Source organism: Mustela putorius, unplaced genomic scaffold, assembly GCF_011764305.1.
Source record: "Mustela putorius furo isolate JIRA1106 unplaced genomic scaffold, ASM1176430v1.1 tig00000640_pilon_pilon_pilon, whole genome shotgun sequence".
In the NCBI taxonomy this organism is placed as follows: Eukaryota; Metazoa; Chordata; class Mammalia; order Carnivora; family Mustelidae; genus Mustela; species Mustela putorius.
Window position 1 is genome coordinate 1 of NW_025421432.1, and position 26,841 is coordinate 26,841.

Below are 26,841 nucleotides of genomic sequence, written 5' to 3' on the forward strand. Positions count from 1 at the left end.
GAAAACTTTTATGATCTACCCTGGAGCAACCTTCAAGTACACAACAATATTGGTTACTTATTCTCTCATGTTCTACAAATCTCCAGAAATTATGTTATCTATAACTAGAAATTTTGTATCTTTTGGGTATCTATCTTCACCCAGTATTCCCTCAGCTTGGCAACACCACTCTGATCTATTTGTATGATTGTTAGTTTTCTATTCTACATATAAATGAAGATCAGTATTTGCTTACTCGTGACTGATTTCACTTATGTAATAATACCTTCTGGGTCCATTCATGTCGTCACAATGGCAGTATTTTCTACTTTTTTATAACTGAATAGTCATTTCCCCCCCCCTGTGTTTGTGTATGTCTGTGTTTGAGCAAATTTATATACCAGATTTTCTTTCATCCATTGCATCTATCAATGCGCACTTTTTTTTTTTAAAGATTTTTTATTTATTTATTGACATAGAACTTACCAGTAGATGAGAGGCAGCATAGAGAAGAGAGAGGGACGCAGGCTCCCTGCGGAGCAGAGAGCCCGTATGCTGGGACTCGATCCCATGACCCCTGAGGAATTCATGACCTGAGCTACTGGCAGCGGCTTAACCCACCTGAGCCACCCAGCGCCCCTCAATTGGGCACTTTTATTTTTATTTCTATATCTTGGGCTATTGTATATACTTTCTGTATTTAACTTAGGGTGCTGATCTCTCTTTGGGTTGTAAGTTTTTGGTTTCCTATCCTTCTTGTAGTTTTAATTTTAATTTTTTGAGAGACCTTCCATACTGTTTTCGTCATAGTAGCTGCACAAATTGAATAATTCTCAGCCAGAACTGCACCAAGGGTTTTCCCTTTTCCTTTCTTCGATTTATCCGTAACCAGGCGCATCTGTTGTCTCTTCTTTTTGATGAGGCCATTCGTGATAGGTGCCATTGTTGACCCCACCCAACCCCTGTAGTTTCAAATTGTATATCTCTGATGACTAATGATAATTTGAATACCTTTTCGTATGGCCTGTTGGACAATTTGAATATCTTCTTTTGAAAAATATTTCTTCGGGTCCTTTGGCCCATTTTAATTGGGATTATTTGTTGGCTGTTTTTTGCTTTTTTGTTATGGAGTTTATAGGAGTTCATTATATATGTTGGGTATTAACCCACTATCAGATGTGTGGTTTGCAAATATTTTTTCTCCTATTCCATCATAGATTGGCGGTTTTTTCTTTGTGTCATCTTTTTTCATTTTGCTATGGCGAGTTTATTGGAAATTTCTTTACACTCTATTTCATTAGTGTGTGAAAATGTGAGCATTTTATGAAAATATGCTTCAATACAGTAGTCAATCAGAATTACCCTTGAACTTTTCAATAGGACTGGATTAATATTTTTAAGAATTTATATGTTATACAGAGAGTGTAAGTATTTGAGGTAATCAATTATTTTTATGTAATAAATATTTTGATGTATATATTTTGTTATTCTATTCGAACAATTGCTTATTAACGAAAACGAAATATACAAAAGTCAAAAAATTTTAATGAACCATAACCTTGACTCAGGTAATAACACATTCTTAAGCAAGATGGAATCTAATTATTGACAAGAATATACAAAAGCAGTCTTGTATCGGCACAAGAGGCTTTCAAAATCACTAAATTAGAGGAAAATTGAAGCACTATTCAAATCATTTCTACCAGTCCCTAAACTATGGACAAATTTTAAGTGAAAAGTCATTTAATAGTCCGTAATAGTAATATATATTTGTTGTGTTTGGTCTGTATTGCCTAATTGTAAAAGGGAAACCATTTTATTACCAGGTATCTGAATTTTGTAGTATTTAACAGTCATATAATGGTCCAAAATTACATCATGATGATAGTGTTTTGTGTTTTTTTAACATATGTAAATTTCAAAACTTTAAAGGAAATTATAATATTAAGAAGAAGATTTAAGTTCTGACATTGATGTGTACTAATATGAATAGATAAGGCATAGCAGAGATGTTACATGCGCAATCTAGATTATCTAAAAATATTATAAGGCAGATTTGTAATTCTAAGTCATTTATTTTAAGCCAGGGGACAAGAAACGCTTTCATATAGTCCTAGAAAGTATTTTATAGTAGATAAATTGCTCTACTATTTCATAGTTCATTCTTTTGTGACTAAACATCTCTTGTGTTTCATTCAGTTTTATTTGAATCCCAACTAATTATTGTTCTTGACTTTTTTTTTTAGGTAGTTTCTCAACTAGCAATATTAAAAACAGTAGTGACAAGCACGAGTGTTTCTTTTTAATTGGAGTGTACTGTCCTTCCAATGACATTGTCAGTGTCAATATCTCTCAATAATTCTTCACAAATTATGCCCAAATAATGTTACAGTTAATGAGTGGGATAATTTAAAAACCTAGAAAGCGCTATAATACTTTTTAAATTGAAATTTAAAACCAGTTGTATTTGGATTTTATAAATATAGTGCAGAGACTGGATGGTTCAAAGTAGAAAAACAGGTATGCAAATATCGGGTTCATTATTAATATATTATATATCTTATAGATAAACTTGGTTTAGATGTATTGTTCTTTTACCAAAAGTGGCTGAGCCAAGTATTAGCTACAGGAAGATTGCTTGTAATTTACCAGCATAGTTCCCGTTTTTCTAACTATATCATTTTTGGTATTTGACTGATTTTATTGAACAAGCTGGATTTAGTTTAGAACTTAACAAGCTGGTTAAGAACTTTGTTTTCCATTCCACCACTTTTTGAAAAATGAAACCAGTGGGTTCTCTTTTTCTTTCTTAGTTTCGGCTGAGTTCTGGCAACTATTGATAGCTTTTATTTTAAGTTTTTTTTTTTTTTTTTATTGTTTTTTTTTTTTTTGGACAGGAGAGCGACAACAGTGAGAGAGGGAACACAATCAGCAGGGGGAGAGGATGAAGAAGGTTTCCTGATGAGCAGGAGGGTCTGATGTGGGTGGGGTTTCGATCCCAGGACTGTGGGCTTCATGACCTGAGCCAAAGGCAGGACACTTTAACTGACCAGCCACCCAGGACCACTAGTGATAGCTTTTTAGGTGACTGTAAAATATCAGTGAATGGTCTTATCTTCAGGGTATTAATAGATCCATTAAAATCCATTAAAAATATCAATCTTTCATCCTTATATAAGGCTTCTTCATATTATTCATCCCCCAGTCGGATGTGACCAAAATTTGGAATATTCCAAGGCGATAAGGGGAATGTATGTTTAACTTCTTTGTGGCTTCCTAGATCCAATTCCTTCCTCCATTGGGCATGGTGAAAAAGATGTTAAGAGAAAAGGAGAGAGTCATAGACCCCAATAAACAGCAAACACACTGGCTATTTTAAATACCCTGTTAGAGGAATAAACTTTGAACTCCAGTATTACAATTACAAAGTGAAAAGAGAAAGAAACACGTCGCAGTAAGCAAAAAGAAAGTAAGGTAATTAAAGCATCCCTTCTTCCCCATCTCCTTCTCCTCCTGTGAAAAAGAGGGACAACAGTTTGTTCAAAAGATCCTTCTTACATCTCCCCCAATATGTTGGGTGAAGCACTGATAAAATATCTACTCTCCGGGAACCTGGGTGGCTCAGTGGGTTAAAGCCTCTGCCTTTTGGCTCAGGTCATGGATCTCAGAGGGCCTGGGATCGAACCCCACCCACATCATCAGACCTCCTGCTCATCAGGAAAGGAAACCTTCTTCATCCTCTCCCCCTGCTTGTGTTCCCCCCCACCCCCCCCCCGAGGGCTTCCCCCCCACCCCCCGCTGCCTCTCTCTGCATTGCCTCTTTGCCTACTTGGTGAATCTATCTCTGTGAAATAAATAAATAAAATATTTTTTTAAAAAATCTAACTCTCAATAGGTTTGAGATTTTTTCCCCAGTCTTTCCATGGTGTTTAATCTTAGAGAAAAAGTCAAGTGTGCCCTTTCTGGAAAGTGAACCCATTTGAAGTCAAGTATGCAATAGCAGAGAGCAGAATTCTTAGCAAGTGTTATATCTAGTTCTCTAAAATAAAGATAAAACCTGAAAAGTCTCTAAAATAAACACTTAAAAAATTTCTCCGCCAACATAGCAGTGATAGAAAGGGCAAAAACTAAAGTGATTTAGAAAGAAAAGAAAAAAAATCTGTGGTTTTATTTTAATTAAGTTATAATTGGACAATAATTCTGCATAATTAATTCTTAGAAACTACTTAAAACTATTTTTAATTGTTTGTAACCCATTTGCTACTTGAATAATAGCAACTTTAGTGCTTTTACTGGTTTGGGAGAACTACAGGGCAAAGTGCACAATTAATGCTATGAGATTTTCATGATTAATTACTATAAATGTTAAGAAATGTACTAATGAAATGTTATATTACTGAATTCATCTTTCACAGAACATTTTTCTTTCGGTAGGGTTCATGTTTCACGAGGATGGCTAGCATTAAGAAACAGTTGTTACAAAATTAGCAAAGAGAGGGTGCCATGGAATATAGCCCAGCGACGCTGTAGGTTATCCTTAAGTCTGCACACCTTTGGATATAATAAAATGAAGAGGAAAAAAAAAAATTTATTAATTTCACTTCTCAGGTCAAAAAAATCAGATAATAATATGGGCTGGTCTTAATGACTTGAAGGGTTAGTCAATGTAAAAGAAAGTGCAATGTATCATGATAAAGCTGTGTTTGCCTTCCTTCTTCTTCCTAAATTCCTTCCTTCCTCTCTTTCCCCCCGCCCCCCCCACCATTCTCTTCCTTTCTCTTTCCTTCCTTTTCTCCTCCTTCCCTCCCTCCCCCTCTTCCTTCCTTCTTCCATCATGCACTAAAAATTTAGAGTACTTCTTATAAGCCAGACACTGTTTCATTCTCCGTTTCTCTATCTCAATCTTTCCCTCCCTCCTTGCCTCCCCATCACCTGTCTTGAGAGCAGGTTTTAGGTTCATAAAAAAATTGAGGGGAAGGTCCCAGAAATTTCCCACCTACCCTGTCCTACCCTGCTCCACACATAAATAGCTTACCCCGTTTATCAGCATCCCCCACCAGAGTGATACAGTTGTTAACAACCGAGGAACATATAACTGATAACATTGTAATCACCCCCAAATTCATAAGTGTACATTATGGTTCACTTTTAGTACTGTATATTCTCTGGGTTTGGATAAATGTATAATGACATACACTGATTATTTTGGTATATCATGCAAAATGTACTTTCAACTTTTTTCAACCTAAAACCCTCTGTTCTCTGCCTATTTGTCTCTTCCCACCCCCTTCACTCTCTTTGTAGGCATCTATTTCTTCCCATGATCTTGTTTTAATTTTGGTCTTCCCCAGACCTGTTTTAAATGGGTGGGTGATGTCATCCATTTCTTATTTACCACCTAGCTCAACTGTTCTTATGTATTTACATAGCCCACTTTTTCTCTTCTGCGTTCCAGACATCAAATTTTCTTCTTTTTTAAAGAGATTTTATTTTTTTATTTGACAGAGAGAGAGCACCCACAGGCAGGGGGAGTGGGCAGACAGAGGGAGAGGGAGAAGCAGGGTCAAAGCCCCGTAGAGCAAGGAATTCAATGCGGGGCTCGATCCCAGCATCCTGGAATCATGACCTGAGCCAAAGGCAGGCTCTTAACTGACTGAGCCACCCAGGCACCCCTATCTTATTTTCTTCTGATTATCTCTTTAGGAATTTTCCACAGACACTTCAAGATTGCCCAGACTGTCCTTTCCTTCCCACCAACCTGCTCTACTTCCTCTATTTCTCACCTCTGTGAAAAACAGAATAATGTGAAACTGAAAATATGGAATATAGAAATTTTGTTCATTTTATTTTTTTATTTAAAACATCCAGGTTCGTGCTTGCTTTGGCAGCACATATACTAAAATTGGAACGATAAAACATCCAGGTTCATGAAATTTAATTTTACTAGAAGAGTTATAGAAAGATCTAAAGATCTTATGCAAATACCAGTGAAATAAGGAATGTGTGAGATGTTTTCTCCCCAACATTCTTATCACTATGGAAAAATCTCATGAAATTTCATTTTGGTCAGCTTTTTGTAGGAAAAACCCAAGGCATAGCATAGTTACCTCTGTCTACTCTGTGTTTTCTTCTTGATGATCCATTTATTAAAAATTTCCTTCCACTCAAAAATAAACCTGTTCTCTACCAGATAGCCTGACCTCTAGAGACCCAAGGCACATCAGTTTGATACCATTTTTTTTCCCCCTGTGGAACTTTGCATCAGCTTGAGGAAAACTATTGACAGTCTTTTTTTTTTTTTTTTTTAAGATTTTTAAAATTTCTTTGAGAGAGGGGGTGAGAGAGACAGAGGGAGAGACAGTCTTAGGCAGACTCTGCCCTGAGTGCAAAGCCTGACCCTGAGATCATGACCTGAGGTGAATCCCAAGAGTCATAGCTTAAATGACTCTACCACCCAGGTGCCCTTTATTGACAGTCTTTAATCACATTTTCATCATTCTCTTTTGGGGCCTCCTTTATCTTTTCACAGTCAGGGAATGAAGTTCTAATAAAGATTCCTCAAATCACAGTTCATCTCTGACTCTCCCAAGCCGGCCTCCCAGCATGCCAGTCTCTTTTCAAGTAGACCAGTGAGTGTATGTATATCGTTGTTTCCTGCTGTTAGCATGATTGTTATAAACTGTTAAATTAGAATGTACTCTTCCAGTAGTTCTTGTTACTGGCTTCTGGTATCAGGTTCAGGTCATATGGTCATGACAGCCAAAGCGAGAGGGTGCCCAAGGTATCATGATGGTTGCTGTGAATTATTCAAAGGGGTCTAAGATACAGTCTCTGCTTTTATGATACTTAAAAATAATTTAGGAGGTAAATGAAACATCAAAGTAACTATTAAGAAAAACTTCCTTTATAATAATAGCTGAGTCCTATAGTGTCTCCTAAGTGCAAAGCGCCATTCTGTGTGATTTACTTGTATGCTATATGAGGAAATTGGAGCACAGGGAGTTAGCTTGCCCATGTGGACATGCATCAGAGTCTGCTCTTAACCATTATATTCTATAACCTCTACGTTAAGCTGGTCTCTTGAGGTTAACATCAAAGTCACCTCCTGGGTTATAATCCCTGTGGCAGGTAGTGAAAGACATCACCTCATTCACTCTTGCTGAATAAGTATGAGTTTGTTACTCAACTTTGAGGATAAAGACAGTGTCTTATTCATCATTCTACCCCAGCTTCCAGTTACGGCCTGGCACTCAGCAGGAATGTGATGAAGGAAAGATTAATAGTTCTGTCTTCCAATCTAGAAAGTTTAAACCGGTAACTCTCATTTAGTTCTCACAACAAATTTATGAGGGAAGTACTGTTATTGTTCTCATTTATAGATAAAGGAAGATGGAGCTCAGAAAAAAATCCTGGTCACACTGCTAAGAGATGACCCTGCCAGGCTTTGAATCTGTGTCAGTCTGACCAGAGCTTTGTGCCCTGACCACTTACGTGTACTGTCTCCAATCCTCTGTCTTTTTGCTAAGCTGCAGCCCACTATGTGCAGTTTTTCAAGGAAAGAGTATTCTTCTATTCTGTTAGGTGGAATTGGAAACAGATTGTTTTAACATCTCTTACCTGTGAGCATTGAGGTTGGTGATACTCACCAGTGACATCCTGTAGTAGAAAGGTATCAACGACCTCCCTTGATGCCTCTGGCTTATTCAGTGAGCTGAAATAAAGTAACTAATCTGTAATGAATAGTGGGGGTCTATACTTGGCATTGTGTTGGGTCTTTACCTGCACTGCCTCTGTAATTAATTTAGAATGTTGGTTCTATTATCACAGCCATTTTATGGATGAGAAAAATAAAAGCTTAATGTGAAGGCGCCTGGGTGGCTCAGTGGGGTTAAAACTCTCTGCCTTCAGCTCAGGTCATGATCTCAGGGTCCTGGGATCGAGCCCCGTGTCGGGCTCTCTGCTCAGCGGGGAGCCTGCCTCCTCTCTCTCTCTCTCTCTCTGCCTGCCTCTCTGCTTGCTTGTGATCTCTGTCAAATAAAATCTTTAATAAAAAAAAAAAAAAAAGCTTAATGTGGGACTCAGCAATTTGCTTGAAGACATAAGGCTAATGGGGTGAATAAAAGTGAACTCTGTTTCTGGCTCTGATAATTCATGACAGATACATATATTTGAAGATATGACACCTGTTTCTTGTTCTCGGCTTAATTTGTACATCTTATTTCAGAAGGACAGTCATCTCACATGGACAGATGGATCATCTTTTGGCCTTAAGAAAAATGAAACCTTTTCTTTTCCAATGCTACCCAAGAATGAAACCGATTGCTACATTTTGCAACAAAATGCAACTGGATCAAACTATTTCTATACAAGATTTTTCTGTTATGTTCCACTGCCATATATTTGTAAATATGAACGTAATTATTTTATTAATATTCTTATACCATGTAGCTCACTGTCATTATTGTAAAGATAGAATTATGATTTTTAATTACAAACAATCCTCCTCTGTATTTTTTCCAGCACCTTCTCTGCAGGGAAAACCTTTTGATCCACATAAAGGATGTTGGAACAACTGAAGTTGTATTTGGTTGGCATAATCGGAATGTTTGGAACACTTTGAATAAGTGGCTAAAACTGGGATATAAAATTATCATTAAGTATTATTTAGATTATACAGAAGAACAATATTTTGAAAGCATATCCCCAAATACCACAGAAAAAACAATTACCAAATTGTTTCCTGGCCATATTTACAGATTTTTACTCTTTGCAGTAAATGAATGGGAGGCAAGAACTATGTTAAGTTCAGTATTTATTGTTGAAACACGTAAGTTACAAAATCTCTGAAAATGTGATTTTTCAGTTATTGAATATCATAACTAGCAGATATTTCCTGAGGGTTTGGTATTTTCTCATAACACTCTTGACCTAGATCTTTAGCCATTTTAACCATTAACCATTTTAAATTACAGTGGATCTGTTTATGTCTTTGACTTTGCTATTAAACTAGATAGCCATAAGGGCAGGAACTATATCTTACTTGTCTTAAGAACACAGACTAGACTGGTGTCCAGCCCACAGTGGATAATTGAGACATTTTTTCTTTGGAACTTAAGTTTTGATATGTACTAAGAGCAGGAGATAAACAGACATGCATTGTGGATTTGGGGAGACTTGCAATGAAGAGAATTAGTAAGGAAGAAAAGTAAAAGCAAACAAAAGATAGCAAAGTGTAGGAAAATGTAGGAGCCTAAATTATCAGTCACTTAGTGATACATTTAATAAGTGCTTTCTAGAATTCAGAAGATGGGTGATGGGAAGACTCATGAAAAGGGGAGGCTTAGCTTCAAACTTGAAGGAAAACACATTGTGAGCAAAAGTATGGAGACAGCAGTTTGTGGGGAAAGAATAGTGTAGGTTAACTGGAAAAGATTTCCTCAGGCATGAAGGTAAAAACAGTTGGAGTGGTGAAGTGTACCAGATTTGGGAGTGCCAGGGGTGTGAATCTCAGATAGTTGGACTTGACCTTAGAAGCATTGGAAATCCATTAAGTGCAGTTTCTAAAACTCGCCTTACCTTTTACGAAACACTTTTAATGCATAATCTCACAAAGGTCGTACCTCAGCCCTGGGAGTAGCTATATAGAAATGAGAAAACTGAGCTTCGGAAAGGTTAAATAAACTGACTAGAGGAACATGCTTTGTTAGCCACACAGGAACCCAGATGGTCTTGTTTTAACTCTTGAGCTATTGCTTCTAAAGAAAGGATAGAAAGGAATGAGTGTACTCTGTGTGTGTGTGTGTGTGTGTGTGTGTGTGTGTTTGGAGGTTAGGGATGGATATGGGTTTGAAGTTGATATGTGCAAAGTGCTTTTTAAAGAAAATTAATCTGGAAGGATGGATTAGAAAAACCACTGACTGGGATTGGTTGAAATGCTTTGGTGTAGGGAAAGATTTCTGCAAGGATGAATACCTGAGGTCTAGTGATGACAGAAATGAAGAATAAGGAATAGGAAGTCCCTGCTCTCTAGTCTGACAGGGCAGAAGGATTAAGAGGCATTTAAGATATGATCACAGAATGCCAGAAATGCCATTTTTGGTGGTTTTGTTATAAAAATAATGATTGAACCAATAACAGAGGTCAAATGATTTGTGAAGTGCTCTCCATCCCTTATCTCATTTAATCTTCTTAATAATGTTCCAATATCGCTACTACTGTAATTCCCATTGTACAGTCAAAAAAAATAGAGGCTCAGGGAAAGTAAATAATTTACTCAGGGAGTAGAGACATACAGTAGAAAAGCTAGGTCTCAAATCCAGTTTTTCTTTTCTCCAACCTAGAATATTAGGGAAGTACTGAGAGGTGCTAGAGTACTCTGCCACATTATATCACTAATATGATCTATTTTTCTGATTTTTGAAATCTCCCAGGCCCATTATCAGCTCAGAATGTCACAGTGACTCTTGTGACCCCAACAGAAGTATTTTTACACTGGAATCCTCCAGATCTTATGTCTTTTCACCATTATCTTGTGACTATTTTGGATGTGGAAAACAGCACATCAGAAGAGGTGCTTGTTGAAAAATTCAGCACATCAGTGAAAATTGGAGATCTGAAATCTTTCCATCATTATCAGATATATCTATTCAGTGTTGGGGAAAGAGGAACTTTAAGCTGCTTTGAGAGACCTATCTCAGCCGTTACAGGTAAGCACAGGCCGATTTTGCCTTTTAATAAAAAATTTAAACTTCATATTTTGAAATTTATCTGCTGAAGTTTAATTATGTTGATCCTTCATCGGTATAAATACAGTTAAACATTTGAGTGTTAAATCAAAATTTAGCATAGATTCTATGGACTAAATTCGTTTAGATTTACATGAACTCTTTAAACATCTGCGTTGTTCCTACCAGAGTTCCTAGAAGACATATTTCTTATAATAGCCTTGGCTGGGAAATAAGTTATCATGAAACATGAAGAAGATTAGTTCATCCACTTCTAGATCCAACAAATTGGTCTGCATATTCTTTTACTCAAATTCATTTTCTTACACAGTGTGAGGAGTTCACCTCTAGGGGGCAGTATCACTCCAGGACTTTGGGCAATTGCATTTCTAATCCTTCACCTCCACATGCCAATTTTGAATTCTTGTCTGGAACATAATCATTAGAGTAACCTATCTTTTAATAAAGCAGTAGGTATACTCCTATGAGTCACTTTTTTAAAAAAAAGATTAGAGTATTATATGAAACAACGCATAGCTAAACACTTTTTGGAGTATATTCCTGCGTGTGTAATTGTTTGTAATTGTATTGTTTGTGCATGTGTATTTAACATGCCTATATGCAAAGTTCTTTATCTGAAATTCCAGTCAAGTCAGAATAGCTAAAATTCAAACATGCTAGACCAAGGTAGGAGAAATGCAAAATGTGCACAGCCATACAGCAATTAGCCTTCTCATACTTATTGGGAATACTTGCAATACTTTGAAAATAAAACAAACAAAAGGTGCTATTTAAGGAGAACTAAATGCAAATGCTTAACATACATGTATTCAGTGTTGCAAATCCTAAGCAAACGTATTTTTCCAAATGGATAGTAGATAGCCAATTTTTTCTCTTCCTTGAGCTCAGACAAAGCTCCCTTCAATGGATAAATGCTTGGTTGACTCTATTACACTTATGAAGATGCTTTCTTTTTTTTTCTCTTTTTTTTATATATATGCTTCATGTGTACAATATTATAATTCAACATCTGTGTACACTACACAGTGATCACTCAAAAGTCTAGTTACCCTCCCTCATGCTGCCCTTGACCCCCTTTACCCCTTTTGCCTACTCTCCAATACAGATCTTCTCCGGTAGCCATTGGTCTCTTCTCTGTAAATGTTTCCATTTGTAACTGACAGGAAGACTAGGAGGATTTCTCATAGATTTGTTCATTTTGAAGTCAAATTAGAATCTTCCATGGCATATACCTGCTTACTAGAGGGACAGGAAGAAGGTACATGTAGGTCTGCACTTTTAATTTTGGGGTCATTTGCTCTGCGTATTAACTGTAAACTGACATAGCAGTGCATATGTGGAAATTAGTAATCCCGTGTTCTTTTATTCTTAAGCTTAAGGCAATATCCTTTTTTCATTCATTATTCACTCAATATGCTATTTTTTTAGTATCAGTAATAGGTACTGGAGATGACTAGTATCTAGACTAGAATGATAATAGGTACTAGAGATGCAAAGATGAATAAAACCTAGCTTCTGACTTTAAAGGGCTATGTGCTAATAGAGTGAGACAAGTAATTTAAAAAACAGTGATAATGCTGTCTTATAGTTGCAACTATAGGGGTTCTGCTCTGGGGACTATGGGCCCATAAGAAGGATCAGTTAACCCAGAAGTCTTCTGGTGGAGTCATGCACTGCTTCAGGAGGAAGAATAGGAGTTAGCCAGGGGGCAGTAGCGAGGCAAGAGGATGCTGTGAGTAGGGCAAACAGCAAGTGCACAGGCAGAGAGGACCAAAAAAGAGGCATCTAGGTAGCCATACCTGGGAAAGCCAGAACTTTTAGAAAGGACTGACATTTGAACATTAGCAAATTGGCAAATAGTTTGGCAAGGCTGAAGTACGGGGGCTTGCAGAGAATCTAGAAAGTGTAAGCTAGGCACAGAATAGGAAGAGCTTTCATACATATTAAGGAGTATATTTTATTCAGTAAAATTTAACTTTTATGGATCATGAAGTCTTTTGAGAATGTGGAAAGATTAATGGACCCTTGCCCATAAATATGCACATGCATAAACAGAAATTTCTGTGAGTAATTATAGGGCTATCACAGACTTACCAGATCTCATCTTTTCCTCAATCTCTGCTTGTGTGTGTCATTCATAGATTTCATCTAAGTCCTGCACTGAAATAAATGTTTGTGAGTTTTTCAATCACACAAGAACAAAGATCTGAAGTTGTTTCACCCTGGAATCTTGTGGGCAGCTTGTCTAATTGGATTATTCTAGCATTCTCTGATCATTTTTATATACATAATTAATTTCAGTGCCTCTAGTCAGACCAGCTACAGTTTTGTGAAGCGGTATAGGATGAGCAGATTATGGGTCTGACCCAGAGTGATATTTTCCTGAGAACTAAAAATATGGTCAGTCTTTATTGTGTTGATAGGAAGTGAATCTCAAAACAGATTAAAAGTCAAGTTACAGTTTTTGGGAACAAACTAATGACAAAAATTGTAAAGAATTCTTTGAAGATTATTTAAAGTATAACTACTGAACAGTTTAAAATTACATAAGTATTCTTGGACATAAATTAATGATTGATCTTGGTTTTGGTGAACTCTTGAAAGTTCAAAGGAAGTATATGACATGGGATAAACAATTAAGCCTAAAAGGAGGGGATTACTATTTTGAGAGAATTGTATAGTATTAAAAATCACAGCGGTTGATAGTCGTGTAAATTGTATAAGGAGCTAATTAGCCCCAAGTATTTTCTTCAGTTATTATGATCGACTATCAAGAGCTCTCTGATGATTTTCTGTAAGAGTAGCAACGACAACCTGGTATCAGCCTATTTTCAAATAGATATCATACCTTCAGAAATTAGAAAAGTAATATAAAGTTATAACTATTTCTAGGATAAATACCAGTCTCAAAGTCTTAAAAAAATCTACATGTTAATAACTCCCAAGTGTATATCTTCAGCCCCCAGACATTACTCCTGAGCTTTCAGACTTATATATGTTTACAGTAATACATCTTATTTGGATATCTGATAGACATCTTAAATCCAGTATGTCCAAAATGGAACTACAGATGTTTCCACCCAAATCTGCTGTACCTACAACTATGTCAGGTCAGTTCATGGCTATTTCATTCATCCGGTTGTTTAGGTCAAAAACCTTGAAGGCATCCTCAGCTCTTCTGATTTTCTTACAGCCTACACCCTAGCTGTCAGGAAATCCTACTGTTTCTATCTTTGCAATGAATCTAGAATCTGAATACTTCTCCCTGTTTTCCTTATGGTTGCTGTCATCCAGGCCACCACTTTCTCTCGCCAGGAGTCCTGGGCTTGCCTCCTCTGTTTCAACCATTGGCTCTCTGTGGGGTTGGTTATTAACGTTAACACCCAAGTGATTCTTTTAAATTTAGGCGAGATCATGCTTCTGCACATAAGTGTAGTTGCTACCTACTTTGTTCAAAGTAAAAGCCCATGAAACCTCTGGGTTTCTGTTATCCCCTGACCTCATTCTACTACTTTGTCCTTTCACTCTGGTTTTCTGTATTTGAAGATAACAAGTAAACTCCCACCATGTAAAAGCTTTTATTTTAGCTGTTTTTTTCCCCCTGCCTGGAAAACTCTTCTTCCAGATATTGAATATTTATCTTTTTAAAATTTTTATTATGTTCAGTTAGCCAATATATAGTACATCATTAGTTTTTTGATGTAGTATTCAAAGATGTATTAAGTTTTCCCTCCCTTCCTCTATGGTCTTCTGAGCTATTCCTTATGTTCTACATATAAATGAAACCATATGATAATTGTCTTTCTCTGCTTGACTTACTTCACTTAGCATAATCCCCTCCAGTTCCATCCATGTCAATGTAAATGATAGGTATTCATCCTTTCTAATGGCTGAGTAATATTCCATTGTATATATAAACCACATCTTCTACTTTCTTAACCTCCTTCCAATGCTTAGCTCAAAATCTCATCCTTTCAAAGACACCTGCCCTGGATTCCCTATTTAATACCACAACTTCCCCCCAAAGCCACCTCCTTCCTGGGCTCCCTAGCCTTAGCTTACTTTTTCTTTTTTCCCTTAGCCTTATCATATCTAAAGTACTATATAATATTTACATTTATTTTATGATTGTTTATTGTGTATTTCCACCCATTACAATATAAACTGCATAAGGCAGTGATCTTTGTTATTTTTTTTTTTAATTTTTTATTTTTATAAACATATATTTTTATCCCCAGGGGTACAGGTCTGTGAATCACCAGGTTTACACACTTCACAGCACTCACCAAATCACATACCCTCCCCAATGTCCATAATCCCACCCCCTTCTCCCAAACCCCCTCCCCCCGGCAACTTTGTGCTGGTGACTGCCTGGTATGTTAGTCGATGCCATGCACATTTGATGAAAAAAGGAATAACCTTGGCAATAGAAACCTTACTCTGATGGAACTCTTAAAAATATGAAGAATTTGGGGCACCTGGGTGGATCAGTGGGGTAAGCCCCTGCCTTCGGCTCAAGTTATCATCTCAGAGACCTAGGTTTGAGCCCCACATCGGGCTCTCTGCTCTGTGGGGAGCCTGTTTCTGACTCTCTCTCTGCCTGCCTCTCTGCCTACTTCTGATTTCTCTCTCTTTCTGTCAAATAAATAAATAAAATCTTTTTTTTAAAATCTGAAGAATTTGTCAAAGACTCTAGATTTCCTTAATGTGCAATATGCTTAATCTTATTGACAAATCTTACATAATAATAACAAGACATATTTTTCTCTAAAATTGAGTCTATTTTAAGTCATGGTGATGCAGGGATTTGCTAAATTTTACTGTAAACAGTAACTAATATTGGATTAAGACATTTTTACTCCAGAACAAGAGTAATGCTAACAATAAACTAAGATAAGTCTATCTACTTATCTGTTTTTTTGAAGGTATTAATCCTCCTCAGAAGGTTCACATTAAACCTGAAGATGTGGGAGAGGACAGTATAATTCTTCAGTGGGAATCCCCACCAGATGGCCAAGAGGTCTACATTCAAATCAAACCCTCATCAGATATAAGAGAAGTCCTGAAGCTTTTTGTAAGGAATGCCAATAGATTAAAGATTGATCATTTAACCCCTGGGATGACATATGACATTGGAATGGCAACAGTGATGAATGGAAATTTGAGTGAGCTGGTAACCATTCAACAGACTCTAAGTGAGAATCAAATGTTTTTCATTCATAACAGATATCTGCTGATTTGGGGCTATTGTGGAACATTCCCTGACACATCCCTCTGGTAGTAGGTTTTATCTTTTTAAGTAGATTGTTGGTTGCTTATCTAATGGTAGCCCAGGACCTGGAGTGGTTTGCATTCCTCTTCTCCTGAGAATGCTTAATGCATGAATTAAGGCAACATTGTTTTTGATTAGAAACTTGACCCTAAAGCCACACCGCCTAAGTCAGAATCTGGGCCAAACTAGTTGAGTGGCCATGAGCAATGTATTTAACATATTTTTGCCTTAATTTACCCATTTCTAAAGTGGGAGAAAATAATGGTATGTACATATTGAATGGATTTTCCTGAGAATAGCTGATTTAATAAAGGTGAGGGCTTAGAACAGTGCCTGACACATAGCTATATGAATGTCTGTAATTATTATTATAAAGGCATGCTGTTGCAGTGAGAGAAAATACTGACAGTATTTAAAAGGCTTAGAACCAAACCAACAACAAATCTCCATGTTCTTTCTCGAATAAGGTTAATTCATGCAATATGTAATCATTAAAAATCTAAAAAAAGAAATTAAAATTAAAAATGCCAAAACAAATCTATTAAGGAAGGAGAAAGAAAAGAAATGACAAGTAAATAAATAATATTTTTGGATAGTTATAAATTGTGCTAAACATTAGGAGGGGAAAAAGCAATGTGGTGTGATATAACTGAAGAGGGGTGGGCGGTTCTGGTGTGGATGGACTGTAATGGGAGTTACCTAATGGATGAGAAGGAGCCACAGTGCGATCAGGTGGATGAAGGGTGCGGTAGGCACTAACACCCAGTGTAAAGGCACAAAGGCTATAAACAGGGAAACGTTTGGTGTATCTGAGACTAAAAAAGGCTGTAATATGCTGTGTCTAATGAAGAGGGAGAAGAGGAATATGAAATGATATTGCAGAGGTATTCAGGGGTAAGATCACAGAGATCTTATAGGCTGTGCTTTTGAGTTTGTTTTGAGGGCAATGGGAAGCCATTCAGAGTTTTATTCAGGAGAGTGATGGTGTGAGCTGTTACAAAAATTCCCCCCTGATTGTGTGCAAAGAATGATTTGTAAAGGGTCAGGGATGGAAGTAGGACAGCTGGGTAAGAGTGTCCTAGAATTTAGGGAAAAGATGATGGTGGGCAAGGATGGGAAAGAGCAGATAGAAAGTAGTAGATATTATATTTTATAGTGTGAAAGTAGGAAGTCTGAGCTTTGGTGATAGAGTGCATGTGAGGAATAAAGGAAGGGTTTTTTTTGTTTTGTTTTGTTTTGTTTTTACTTGTATCTGATTTGGGTAGAAAGAGGTATCTCTGAGAAAGGAAAGAAGATTAGACCTCACAGGCCTTTTTGGCTAATAGTAGGGTAGCTTGATGGGAAAAATGACTTGGTCCAAAAAATTATGTACCAGTAGTGTCCACACTCAACCACATCAAATCTTACCATTTTGTCTTCCAAAGACTAAAACTAATGAATCATTGAATACTACATCAAAAACTAATGATGTACTATATGCTGGCTAACTGAACTTAATAAAAAAAAAAAAGAAGACTAAAACTAAATTTGTCTATAGCTATTCCATACTTAAATTTCTGAGAAAATGTGCCTGAAGATAATTATCATAGGAAAAGGTTAGGAAAAAAGAAAACATCTGAAAAAAAGATATTCCTAAAAAGAAATATTCCTAAAAAAATATATTTCATGCCCAACCCCAAAATTTTTATTGGCAGAATGGAAGTACTAAAATTAAAATTCATAAATGGAAAATGAACCAACTATTAACAATATGGGGTTAGAGTGTCCCCACAGTGTCTTGGTGCCTAAGTTTTCTCTTAAAAATTTAGATCATTGAATACATTTTTAAATTGACTTCCAGCTCTAAAGTCCTATTTTTTTTCTTTGAGTCCAGGGAACTCAGGAGATTTCAACCCTCTGATATCTAAAATATAAAAATTTTATCTCCCTTTCTAGAAAGTGAGCTTCTTTGAAATCTTACTCAGCCTGGAATCTCCAGGTGTCCGACAGTTCTTAACTCTGTTTAACTCAAACACATTTGTAAAACTGCTCTCTAGCATGCAGGCTGAAACATGATTAACATATATAAATACTAGGAAAAATGATAGAATTTGGGGGTTTGAAGTTAAGATAGAAATCTTCTTGCCAATGCCCTACCTGATATGTGATTCCTAGCATAGAGCCTCTCATTATTTTGTAAATGCATCCCTGTAATTTTTCTCTATTATAAGACCATGTTTGTTTCCAGAAGCATTACAAAGAGAGCACATCTACTCCCTGATTCACATGAAAGGACATCAGTTGTTTGGAAATAGCCATTAGGTGTTCCTGGTTTCTACAGTTTCTTCTTTTCTGGTGAATTGTCTTTAGTTTCTTCAAGCATATCACTATTTCTTATAATTCTATTAGCTTTTCTATTCTGTTCTTAACCTTAGAAGCACTACTGGTGCCATCAGATTATTTACCATTCATCATTTTTATTTGTCTCAGATGATATATATTAATCTATCCCAAGGTGCATAAACAGAAATTAATTCTCTGTATGCATCCATTCAACAAACATTTGTTGATAACTGTTACCTACCATGTCCCATTTCTCTTTCTTCCGTACAATTTGAGATGGTTAAAGCATAGAGAAACCTGTACCTGTTAATGACCTTTTGCAGAAGCAGAGAAGAAAATAAAACTCACATCTTCATTGACTTCCCTTTTCTTTTTGAAACATATTTGTCCATCACTCTAAATTATCTTGAAAATAACTAGCCAGATTTGATTTCCAGTTATTATGTTGGTGCACATGAATTGTAACATGTGACCTTTGGGAGGAGGCAGTGCTTAGCAGCACCGACCTTGGGACTGGATTGTCTCAGCTGGAATTCCAGCTCCACGATTATCAGCTTATACCCACTGGAAAGTCCCTCAAGCTTTATTGGCCCTAAGGTTCCTTCTCTCTAAAATGGGAATGATGATAATCTTATCTACTGTATGAAATCAATAAAATTTAAGGGCTCAGACACCAAGCAAGCATTCTGAAAATGTTTGTTATTTTTTTTTTTTTGAAAATGTTTATTATTGTGACGATTTTTATTTTCTCAGTAGGACTGGACTGGTGGCTTGAGGCGTGAAGAGCATCCCTAGTGTTTCAGCCACAGTAAAGCCGTTTGTTTATGTAGTCTCTCATTGTTGGAGGAACTAGGTACTCTTTTTCTTGAGGGAGGGAGAGCTGGCATTTGAGTCTCCTTCTGTCCCTCTCAGTATAGAAGGATAAATATTAAGATAGGCTGGAAATCTCTGAGACTTCATTCTTCCTTGCCCATAATAAAACCCTTTGAATTTAGCCTTGTTCCATTTATCTTATATTGAAAAAAAAAGTCAACAAAACCTCATATAGTCCCCACTGCTTTCACTCCTTTTAAAAGATCTCTTTCATGAGGAAGTGGAGATGCAACGTGGAGAGTTTGGGGGACAGGAAAAGAATAAAAGAAACAAGATGGGATTGGGAGGGAGACAAACCATAAGAGACTTTTAATCTCACGAAACAAACTGAGGGTTGCGGGGAGGGGGGGAGAGTGTGGTTGGGTTATGGACATTGGGGAGGGTGTGTGCTATGGTGAGTGCTGTGAAGTGTATAAACCTGGAGATTGGCAGACCTGTACCCCTGGGGCTAATAATACATTATATGTTTATAAAAAATAAAAAATAAAAATAAATAAAAAACAAGAAGGCTAGGATATGAAGGATAAGCCAGGAGATCAGAAATAGTACAGATTATTGCTGGGGTCCACTAGTAGATGAGCATGTAAATTGAGCAACAGCAGAAATGGTGAAGAGGAATAACAGATATGTGAGTTATTAAAGGGGCACACACAAAGGAACTTAGTGTAGACTGTATATGGTTTGGGATGGAGAGGAAGGAGGACTCCATATTGATTCTTGTCTTTCTGGCTATGGTGATTTGATGACTGTTACCATGACAATCCAACCCTTTTGTCCCAAATGAAAAAGTTTTATAATTTACTAATGTAATTGTTTTCTTTTTTAACTTAAATGCTGTTAATAAAGATGAGTAGTTTAACATAAAAAAAAAAAAAAGATCTCTTTCAGGAAAATGGGTAAGGATAAAGGTCACAGCCACGAAAGTGGAGACACTTAGATGTCTCCAGAATATGACAATACAATTAATTAATTGATTAATTTGCAATACTTTCTCTCACTTGAGTTTCCAGAGGTTCAGGATACAGTTTTAAAGAGAAGAAAGAACTTTGTCTTGTTTTCCACTTTTCTAGCCTTGGTGTCCCTCTGCTGTAATATGTCATTTATTGATGTCATTGGTCCCATTTCCCCGAACAAGTGGAACTGATGAAAAACCCCACCTTTACCAGCTATAGAGAATGTCACAGACTGTACAGGTTTAGAAACTAAATTAGATAATGCCTATTTAAAGCATTGTCTTTCCTTAGAAGATATCTTCAGTGCCTAGGAACAAGGAAGTGAACTGTTTCCATGACTACACTGGCCACTTATTTCCAATCTCCTGATATTTAATTTCTGCTCAAGGTAGATTTAGAAACTTTCATATCATTGCTCACACATTCAAATGGATTGGATACTTGTGGGATGTCAGACTCGCCTTGGAAAAACCATACTTTTTGTTCACAGCTTTGTAACTGAGGAGAGCTGTAAGGGATTTAAAGAGGAAACCCACAAAAAGCATCAGTGATGACAGAAAAAGGAAAGTTAATATAGCTTGAAAAAGAAAAACATGGTAAAAATGCTTTGAAACCCAGTAGTAAACCATATGGTATTTGTTATGATTAATACATTGAACATTTCCTCATAACTCCCCAGACTAAAAAAGGCAAGAAATTTATGTTACAAATGAACGAATTGATGGACATATTGCACAGGTTTTATGTTCTGGAATGCTAATTATAGGTATGTATTTAAATCCTTTTACACTGTACTGGTTCTGGGTAAACTGGCAAAATCACATTATCAAATACAGTATTATTGACTTAAAACAAGTTCCATTACATCAAACCAGATGTCACAAAGAAAACTGAAAAGCAAAGGCTGTCCAATTACTCTCTGGAAGAAAGAATATTTCCTCAGAATGTGTCTTAGAAGAAGATATATATTTGGAAGAAAGACACATATAAGGATATATAGGTTGTATTTCAATAATCCACAAATACAGTTGAAATTAAAATTGACCTGAGGGGGGAAAAATGTGAATAGAAATCATCTGAAATTTCAAATCTGCTCTAAATAGGACAGCAGAGGATTACAGTACAAGAAAGCTCTTACAGAGAGGTCAGCGAGAGTATGAAATGTAAGTGAATCCTTCCCCTAAACTGTTGCCAGGACTGCGCTCCTAAAAATGAAATGAAATCTGTTCAGAATCCCTGTGCCCACAGGATAGAGTCTGACCTCCATAGCACGGCATGCAAAGCCTCTTGCAGACAGCACCCAGCCCCAGAGGTGGCCTTGCCAGCCTGATCCCTGTTCCTCACGTACCCCGGGCTTTTACCACCTGAGCCTGGAACTAAGCACTTTGTATACAAATACAGTCTCTCATTGGATCATCACAATGACCTTGCAGAGTAGATACTAGTCTCCTTCCCATTTTAGGAATGAGGAAACCAAGACACAGAGTGACTTAGTAACCTGCCAAAGATTAGGGACTAATCTTGCCATAGTTACCAAAGACTAGTGATTAGTAACTTGTCATGCTAGTAAACAGAGGAAAGAACATGATATTCCCTGAATACACAGTGATGATGATAATCATCCCAATTTCCTTTTTGGTTTCCATGCTTCATTCATCGTTTTCTCTTTGTCTGAAATTCCCTTCTTACCACCTCTCACCACCACATTCTCTTTCTGGTTAACCTGTACTACCCTTTAAGATTCAGATAAAACATCCTAGACTCTGGAAGCCTTCTCCAATGATCTCTGCTAAAATTGTTTTCTTCCTTTCTTCTCAACAGCTTTTTGTTCATGTTACCAGCTCAGCTCTATGCATTTGGGATTTAGTAAGGGATTTGCATATCTCTTTCTTGAGATTGGGAAATCTGAATGCAGGAATCTGGCCTTACTTAACTTTATTTAAGCACTCTTCCTAGTATATAGGTTTTCAAAAGCATTGGCTTAATAAAAATATAAAAAAGGTAAAAAAAAATCAGAAAATCTCAGATTCTTAGGTTTTGGAGACTATTCCTGAGAATCAAAAAATGAAAGTTAATCAAGTATTTCCAATATATATGTACATACAGTCTTTCAGAATATCCACCTTATTTTTCTGATATAGTAAACATAAGTTTGCACAGGCTTTTAGTGTTTTTGCATATTCTAGAACATGCCAGACAAAATGGAGAGAAATAGAGATTTGAAATTAAAAAAAAAAAAAAAAAAAAAAAGCCCACTGGGGTAACTGGGTGGCTCAGATTGTTAAGTGTCTGCCTTTGACTTGGGTCATGATCTCCAGGTCCTGGGATCAAGCCCCATGTCGAGTCCCTGTGTCAGGCTCCGAGCTTAGTGGGGAGCCTGCTGCTCTCTCCCTCTTCCTCTACCTCTCCCCCTACTGTGTGCTCTCTCTTTCTCTAATGAATAAATAAAATCTTAAAAAAAAAAAAAAAGCCCACTACTTATAAATCTCTCTTTTTATCTTTCAGATCCCAAACCAGTCCAAATTGTCATCCCATATGAAAGCCATAGTACCTCTATAATCTTATTTGTTCAAATGCCCGATATTGGAGTGTTTGACGGCATACACGTTGTAATTGAAGGAGGGCCAAATATGACCAAGTCCTTGAAACATGACAATAAAATAACTGTTGGCAATTTAATCCCAGGCACAGAATATAATTTTTTTGTTTACATCATCAGTGGGACTAAATTAAGTAATAAGTATTATGTGCCTGCAGTTAAAATAAGTATTTTGGGGGCACCTGGGTGGCTCAGTGGGTTAAGCCGCTGCCTTCGGCTCAGGTCATGATCTCGGGGTCCTGGGATCGAGTTCCGTATTGGGCTCTCTGCTCAGCGGGGAGCTTGCTTCCTCCTCTCTCTCTCTCTCTCTGCCTGCCTCTCTTCCTACTTGTGATCTCTCTCTGTCAAATAAATAAATAAAATCTTAAAATAAGTATTTTGGGATTTAGGTGTTTTCTTGATTTTGATTTTGTGTACCATTTCATATTAGTAAGCTACATTTACTTCAATGCAGTTATTTTCAAAGCTCTTCTAAAATAATTACAAATGCCTTTCTACTGAGCCTGATCTTTCGTTGCTCAAGTATGAAGAGCTAACTTTATGTAAAATTGACAAGTCCTGAATTTTTATATCTATCCATTAACAAAAAATGTATGTGCATATTAATCAGAACTTAAAATGACTTATTTTAAGAGTGAGGAATGTGAATAGTTTTAGGCAAATTATGAGAACTAGGCTATATTTTTTGAGTCTAGAGACACTTAATAGTGTCTCTCAAAGCATATAATCTTAGCATGTGTTCGCTCTCTCCATGCTGCCTTTTGTCTGGAAAGAACTAGTATATATTTTCCCCACTTCTTTGAATATTTAAAATTAGTGTGTATTATATTTGTTCATACCAATACTTATGTTTTGAATTTAATTTTATTTAAATTTATTTGACAGACAGAGATTACAAGTAGGTAGAGAGGCAGGCAGAGAGAGAGGAAGGAAAGCAGGCTCCCTGCTGAGCAGAAAGCCTGATGTGGGGCTCGATCCCAGGACCCCGGGATCATGACCTGAGCTGAAAGCAGAGGCTTTAACCCACTGAACCACCCAGGTGCCCCAATACTTACGTTTTGAATTTCATATCAATTTTGGTTTATCTTTTCTTTAAGTCACTCATAAATTCTACAAATACTCATTTTCACCATCAAAGACACATGAAATTCATCTAAGCTATTGACCTAGTAGATATAGAAATGAATGGCACAGAGTAATAAATGCCAAACAAAAATCATATGTAGTCCTAAAAATGTAATATTTTTTACTATAACATATCCAAGTTCTTCACGTTTTTCTCTTTCACTCTTTAAATGTACACATATATTATTATATTACTGTGTGTCATTTCTTCTCGAATTGTAATCTTTCCATTACTGTTTAAACTCAAGTTTTCATAAAATGCTCCCAAACTGATATCACCAGTCACATACTGTAATAGTACTTTAATCAGCTCAGTATATGTTTATACTTTATTTTTGTTTGCAATTTTTATATACTTTTTATATCATATCTATATTCTCTGTCTCTTCCTTGTGTTATAAATCTTTATGGGCAGCATTATATTTGACAGTTCTTGTCTTTAAAAATAATTAGTACTTGATCATCTAAATATATCAATTTTGTGATATAAGTGGCAAAATATATCGATATATAAGATGACAATCTAAAGCAGCAATTTTTTTAGTTTTTATGAAAATTTCTTTTTCCGTATGCTGAATGGAATCTTTAATTTGAAAATATAACCCATTAAAACTCATCAGATAAGATTTGATTTTAGCTTTAGCCAATATTTGATACAAAGAGGATTCTTTTACTCCCTTGTCTGGACTTCACATTTTTCTCTCTGTTGTCCTTTTAGCGTATGGTAATAGACTCAGAAAGCTTTAATCTCTTTTTTTTCTTTTGGATATCATGCAGTTTGCACTGTGAATTTCCTGTTATGTAGTTTTTGTGGCAAAACCAAAATCAGCTGCTTGTTACAGTGTTCTCAATGACTCTGAGTATTGCCACTGGTTATTATATTTGATAAACTGTCATTTGATATATAAACAATACTTTAAATTAGGATATAAAGATGGTTGATTAATAAACTTTATTCTTTACCCGAAATTATGGTTTTTTTTTCCCCTTTACAGGGATAAATTAAAAGAAAAACCCAGTTAGAAAACATATAAATGGAATTTAAATGTGTTGTGTGTTTTGGGTAGGTCTGGAATCGCCATCAGATATCCACAAGGGCAAAGTGACAGACTCTTCCATAGAGATTCTCTGGAATCGAGTTGATGGGAATTTCCAGCATTATGAAATCACATGCCTGAACTGTACTGCTGCTCTCATGGTACGTTACAGGTGGCTCTTGGAGGCATTAACTCGAATCTTTCATGCTGAACCCAATATTACTGTGTTCTTACACTACATGGTAGTGAAATTAAATAACCCCCATGCTTATTTGGTTGTGCTGAATTGTGGAATATTTTTTAAATGAACACTTGCTAATTTATTCTTTTGGATGGATAGGTCCAGAAGGTAGTTCAAGAAGCAGCAACGTTCTCCCACCTGGATCCCACCACAGTGTACGCCTTCTCAATTCACCCTGAAAGGGGAGGTTTTAAAGACAGCCCTCCTAATGTCAAAGAAATACAAACAGGTACAGCCTGCGTAAGCACTTTAGGAATTATTCCGTGTTCAGTTATTTGTTTCATTCTTTAGGGAAGATTTAGAAAATAGTTTGTTCTTCCCGTATTTTCTTTATGGACAGACAGTTGTCATCTCTTGTCCCTCTTTCTGTTTCCCTTTATATGGGTTAGAATAACCTCTCTTGTATATGTATTGCCAGGCAGTAGTGTGGCTAGTTGCCTGGGGTCTGACCAGATTTTCCATTTGTGATCCAATTCCTTCATTGTTCAGTTAAGCAGGCAATGAAGTGACATTTCCCCAGTGTTAGCAATTTACTCTCCATGGCAGATGGTGATTATTCTAAGCTAGTCATATGAAATAAAAGACGATTGGGAAGGATGTATGTAAAATGTATGCATTTTCATATCTAGATGAAGTAACATTTTCAACTATCCTACTAAAATAGCTATTTTAGTGACTCTTGACACTGATGTTATGGGAACATTGATCTATGTGTTTAGAAACTGGTCATATCTGGTATTCCTTTACTGTATTAATACAGAATGGAATTGGGAAAGAATATCTTGGCAGTTTTGTTCCTTTCTTATACATGGAAGAATTTTAGAGACAAAACAAAATACATATTATACACTATTTCGTTTAACTTTTTTTCCTTAGGAAGGAAGGGAAGCATTTCATGTTTAGATTGCAATCAACTTTCCTGCTGATTAACCTTGTCACTATTTGGTATTTAATTAGAATGAGTCCGAAAAATCATTAAATATTCCTGGGATTCATGGGGTTGGGAAGAAAAATAATTTTTTCTCTGCCCTTCTATGTCCTTGACTGAGACCCAACACCACCCCAGCCACCCCCACCGACTCCTCTAAGACAGATCAACAAGAGAGAAATAAACAGAAATTTAATAACAAGTATACTTCCTGCTTATGTAGAAGAGACCCAAGGAATCTGAGAAACTCCCTGAAATGGTCTAAACAACCACCTTAAATATCATCTCCAGCTAAAGACAAAAGAAAATATTGAAGGGGTAAGAGAGCCAGTTATGGGAGGCTACCAGGAAAAGCACAGAAAACAAATGTAAGGTTGTTATGGAGATTTAGGTCTGTCTTCTCCATTGTTAAGAGTTTCTAAGAGATTTAGTCAGGCTTCTCTCTCTAGTAGAGAAAGACACTGTTATGAATGGAGATTTCCCTTATAAATGTGTCTCTTAAAAAAGGGTAGCTTTTACTCAGTTTTCAGAGTTTCTCCTGTATCTGCTGTTTATTAAAAATAGCCAGCTTGAAATAATCCTTATGGCAAAGAGGAATATTTTGGGATGGCATTTTCTGCTCCTTTTTAATGGTTGCCCAGAACCAAGATAAAATCTCTCCCTACATTTTGAGGCAAGGGAAATGTTGGCTGCAGTACTACAATAATATATATTGGCTCCATTTTAAAGTTTAAAATGATACTTGCTGTTTGTTTGTTTGTTTCTCT

The 26,841-nt window shown here is 36.4% G+C and overlaps 1 protein-coding gene across 1 annotated transcript; it reads left to right on the forward strand.

Annotated features, from left to right (window-relative positions):
• Positions 1-8,521: 8,521 nt before the first annotated feature.
• On the forward strand, positions 8,522-26,193 carry LOC123392854 (tenascin-R-like). The gene is made up of 5 exons (XM_045082934.1): positions 8,522-8,806; positions 10,410-10,685; positions 15,650-15,919; positions 24,936-25,066; positions 25,246-26,193. Exons 1-5 carry the CDS (start codon positions 8,776-8,778, stop codon positions 25,435-25,437), a joined length of 900 nt encoding a protein of 299 aa, XP_044938869.1. The 5' UTR covers positions 8,522-8,775; the 3' UTR covers positions 25,438-26,193.
• Positions 26,194-26,841: the final 648 nt, after the last annotated feature.

Excerpts from the sequence above, each read along its gene's own strand:
- LOC123392854 (XM_045082934.1), top strand. The coding sequence starts at position 8,776 with ATGTTAAGTTCAGTATTTATTGTTGAAACAC. Across the intron at positions 10,686-15,649 it reads ACCTATCTCAGCCGTTACAG|GTATTAATCCTCCTCAGAAG; the intron begins GTAAGCACAGGC and ends GTTTTTTTGAAG. Across the intron at positions 15,920-24,935 it reads AACCATTCAACAGACTCTAA|GTCTGGAATCGCCATCAGAT; the intron begins GTGAGAATCAAA and ends TGTTTTGGGTAG.